This window comes from Numida meleagris, chromosome 24 (assembly GCF_002078875.1).
Source record: "Numida meleagris isolate 19003 breed g44 Domestic line chromosome 24, NumMel1.0, whole genome shotgun sequence".
NCBI lineage: Eukaryota > Metazoa > Chordata > Aves > Galliformes > Numididae > Numida > Numida meleagris.
In genome coordinates this window covers 911,329-915,585 of record NC_034432.1, presented here as the reverse complement: position 1 = coordinate 915,585, position 4,257 = coordinate 911,329, and the positions used below count along the sequence as shown (strand labels likewise).

Sequence of the window (4,257 nt, the reverse complement as noted above, 5' to 3'; positions counted from 1 at the left end):
GCCAGGTCTTCCGCTCTGCCCCAGCCCTTTCTGCAGCTCCTCTCCCCAAAAAAGGGGCCTTCAAAAGCAAACCTGAGAGTAATTCTCTGCCTCGACGGGGCCCTGCTGCCCTGCTGAGGGTTTGTGCTGAAGGCACGCCTGCAACCTGAGCGTTGCCATGATGCCCATGCACTCCTGCAGCCGAGGAGCTGCGTGCTGGGGCTCAGGGCTGCATCCCTGCCCTGCACACCCAGGGCAGCTTTGCCGGGTTCACCCCCGCCACGCGTTCACCTCCTTGTGACCGTTCTCCCGCAGGCAACGGCTACGTGAGCGCCCGTGCCTCCCCCGGCCTCCTTCCCGTCTCCAACGGCAGCACCTTGGGCAAGATCATCCCGGCCAAGTCCCCACCTCCTCCACCCCACAGCACCCAGCTCGCCAGCAACAGCCGCAAGCCGGACCTGCGCGTCATCACCTCGCAGAGCGGCAAGGGGCTGATGCACCACCTGGTGAGCAGGGGCCACGTGGGCACCGCCGGGACCTCGGCACCGGCAACACGGGTTCGGTGCATCCACCCCTTCCCCACGACGGCAGAGGGAGCCGGGAGGATTTCCCTTTGCCTTTCCCTTGGCACCGAGCCCCTCTCCTCACCCCTTGACCTTGCACGAGCGTCGCCGGCGTGCAACACGTGGCCCCCCCCCCCCCCCCAACTCCGTGCAAGCAGCCGGCGAGCGCGCGGGGCGAGACGGTGGGCGAGGGCAGCGGGTTAACGGTGCCTCTCGGTTTTCTCCCCGTTCCTGCGCGGGCAGACGGAGGATCACTTGGCTCTGGTGAGTGACACTTGAGCGTGCATGGTTGGCGGGGGTGTGACGTGGGGCCGCTCGTCCCGTTTGTCCCCGTCCTTGGATCGCTCGGCCCCGCTGCTTGGAGCAGCGCGGCGTCGATGGGCGCTTCCCCCCATCCCAGGAGGAGAAAGAAAATCAGAGAAGCACCTCGTTTTTTTTTTAAGACAAAAGCAGAAGGGAGAGCTGAGCTGCAGGCTGCGACCCGAGCTGTCAGGCGTTATGTCCTCCTTAGGGACTCGCCCCGTGTGCCAGCCACGCAGCCAACCCGGGCACTGCTGTCCCCCCCCTTGGCGCAGGGAAACCTGGTCCCCAGCAGGGATGGGGAGGAGCGCAGGCTCTTTCCTATTTTCCTAGGAGGGTATTATTTACAGCCTGTGTGAATCCATTGCCTGGCTCACGCACGCACCAGCCCTGGTCGGTGCGCAGGGGCAATTTTCTGTGTTATTTTTGTGGCTTTTTTTTTTTTTTTTTCTTTCTTTCTTTCTCCTGCCAGCAAAGTGAACACCACCTTGTTTGTGGCAATGATTCACCCTGTTCTGTTGCTATTCTGGTGCAGGGCAGATGGGCGACAGGTCAGCGCAGGGAGGAAAGGACGAGAGCCACTGTAGGATGCAGCAAACGCAGCCAGGGAAAAAAAAAGCTTTCCAAAAGCACAGGAGCAAGGCAGGACCTCTCACAGCCAGCAAGGAAACACTTGGCCAGGGCGAGGGCTGACCAGGGCTTTTGCAGACTTGAATTCTGCTGCTCTCCGTGCCCTACAAAGATCCCTTCCCTACCCGAATCCCTGGCAGCACTGTGCCTCAGTTTCCCCACCTGCAGCCTCCAAAAAGCCAGCGCCTGCGCTTCGCCCTCCCCTCCGCCGCGGGGCATTGCCTGAAGGAGCAGCTCGCTCTAGGCAAAAATCAGCCAGGTTAGCATGAACAGTTTTAATTGGAGCTGCCAGGCTGACTCTGCCGGCAGCAAAACGTGCTCCTTGCCCAACCCCAGCTGGCAGCGAGGTGACAAAATCCAGAAGTGGGGGGGGGGGGGGACAGGGAGCTTGGCCCAGCTCTGCAGGTGGGGGCCGTCCGCCCACAGCTGCTCTGCAGGCACAGTGCTGCCCTCGCCCTCCCTGCATCCTGTCCCTGCATGTTGCTCCCAGCTCTCATCCTGGCTCCCGCTTCCCTGGGATGTCACCTGCCCGCTGTCCCCGGGGTGCAGCATAAAAGATGCTCCCAGCGACCCCAGTATAAGCCGTGGTGCTGCTTTTAGTGGGGTCGGGGAGGTGACCCCCCCCACTCTGTGTTTCTGCATGCCATGGTGCTGCTTCCCCTTGGAAGCACAGGGCAGAATCTGTTCCGCCAGCGCACGACCATCTCACCTGGGAGCATGCCTGCATGGTTTTGTAACAAGCCCAAGGGGCAGCTTGCGATTCAGGGTATTTTGCAACCCGTGTGTGGCATCTTGCACATGTCAGCACCTCTTGCCTGCACGGATCGGGATTAAAGCTGGGTGCTGCCTTGCAGCGTGGCAGGGCCACGCACCTCGGGCTCTGGGAAAGGGGCTGAGCCCCCAGCGATGGCATTTCCCTGCCCCGTGGGGCAGTGGGCACCCCCTGGGGTGACTGCCAGCAGGATGCAAGCCAGGAAAACCTCCGACATCTTTAGCGCTTTAGCAATTAGCACCCTGCTAATCGCCTTCCCTGGGTGCTGGGCAGCATGTGGGTGCTGCAGAACCTTCTAGGGCAGGGTTGAGATGCAGAGTGCGTGCCAAGGGGGGTCCTGTGCTGGCTCAGACCCCCGTGCCTGGCCCTGAAACTCCATAGCAGCCCTGGGTGCTCCCGTGCCGGTGCAGCCCGTGCCCCAGGGGGATGCAGCAGCCTCGTGCCGGGAGCTGGGCGCTGCCCCAGGCTTCACGGGGTGACGTGTGCCGGGGTGCTGCAGATTAGAGGCAAGCCTCTTGAGTCTGATTTAAATCAGATCAGCAGAGGCAGCCCAGATTATCTGCCTTGTAAACAGGGCTGAAGCCGACCCGTAGATCTGCCCACGTAACCGCCTGAAGAACCACGGGGAGAGGCTGGCGTGCACCCAGCGGAGGGCAGGATTTTTCCACCAGGGACCCTACTGGTGCCTGAGTCACCCCAACCTCGTGAGGGCACCAACCCCAAGGGCTGCTGAGAACCGGTTTTTAGGATGCCAACAGCGCCTTTAAAATCCTGAGAGCCGTGCCTCACGTCTGCAGCTTGTGTTGGAGGGGCTCAGCAGTGCTGCAAGGAGGAGCAGCCCCGTGCGGCACGACGCACGGATTTTTGTTCCGTGCTTTTTCTCCCAGCAATCACGTGCATCCCCTGGGAAATAATAGCTGGTTTTGGGGATGGTTTTTTGTTTTTTTTTTAGCACGGGGAGGGAGCTGCATGGCTTAGTGCCTTACAGTCAGGCACCCTGCTGCTGCGGCAGCACGGAGATGCCCTCCGTGCAGGTGACCCCCAACCCTGAGCAGAAGAGTGATCCAAGGGCAGCGCTCGCTGTGAGCTTGGCCGGGGGTCCTCGGTGTCTGCAACCAGGTGGGGGTTTGGGGTTCAGGCTGCAGCCTGCCGCCTCCTAACCTCCTCCGTTTGCTTCCCCCAGCAGAACACGCAGCGGTTAGGTGTCTCCCAAGCCACTCACTCTCTAACCACGCCGGTTGTTTCCGTGGCCACCCCGAGCCTGCTGACGCAGGGGCTGCCGTTCTCCGCCATGCCGACCGCCTACAACACAGGTGAGGGCAACTGCGACCGCACGGGAGATGCGGCAACCCTTGCACATGCCCTGAGCTCGTTCTGTTAGCGATGGGGACTCCAAGCTGTATCCAGAAGGGCATGGTTCTCATGCCGTGGCCCACTGCACGGTGCTGGCGGCGTGAAGGTGCTTTTTAGTGGATGCTCCTTGCAGCTACGCCCATCTCAAGGCTGTCGGAAGCTGCAAGCGATGTTGTAACAGGGGCTTAATGAAAATGAGCGTCGGGGGGAGGGGGGGGGACCCAAAAGTTGGGAAGGAATGCAGACCGTCCTGCTCGCGGGGCTGGTGAGGTGTGTGCTGCTGGCCCGAGGCAACTCCAGCAAAGGGGCTGTTCACCCGCAGCCTGCCCAACCCCCCCGCCCCCCCCCCCAGGGGGTAGCGGGGAGTGATGCGGGGCTGTGTTCCCGCATTGCACCCTTCGGGGTTGGCTCGGAGAAAAAATGGGAAAAAAAATGCAGAAAGCTGCTCGTCTGGAAGAACCCAGAACAGGCGTGCTGGGAACTCCCTCACATAATTAGTAGGTGTAGCCCAGGAGGTGCCTGTTGGACTCCTCTCGCCGTGGAGGGAAGTCAGTGCGGGCCACCAGCGAGTCTGGGTGTTGCTAAAGTCCCCAAAATAGGTTTTAATTGGGCCCTGCGCTGCTACGAGTCTCGGTGGGGGGGATGGGAGAGGTGTGTGGG

General features: G+C 61.6%; 2 protein-coding genes across 5 annotated transcripts in view; one reads left to right on the top strand and one right to left on the bottom strand.

Moving 5' to 3' along the window:
* LOC110388003 (feather keratin 2-like) overlaps positions 1-4,257 on the bottom strand; it is a 906,242-nt gene that overhangs the window by 296,209 nt on the left and 605,776 nt on the right. The window lies entirely within an intron of this gene.
* MEF2D (myocyte enhancer factor 2D) overlaps positions 1-4,257 on the top strand; it is a 23,967-nt gene that overhangs the window by 16,749 nt on the left and 2,961 nt on the right. Inside the window, exons 6-8 of one of the 4 annotated variants that reach the window (XM_021376652.1) lie at positions 295-485; positions 786-806; positions 3,431-3,557. In XM_021376652.1, coding sequence (XP_021232327.1) covers positions 295-485; positions 786-806; positions 3,431-3,557 — 339 coding nt within the window. Of the gene's footprint in view, positions 1-294; positions 486-785; positions 807-3,427; positions 3,558-4,257 lie in introns of all 4 variants that reach the window. The other 3 variants (XM_021376651.1, XM_021376654.1, XM_021376653.1) reach the window with 3 other exon arrangements.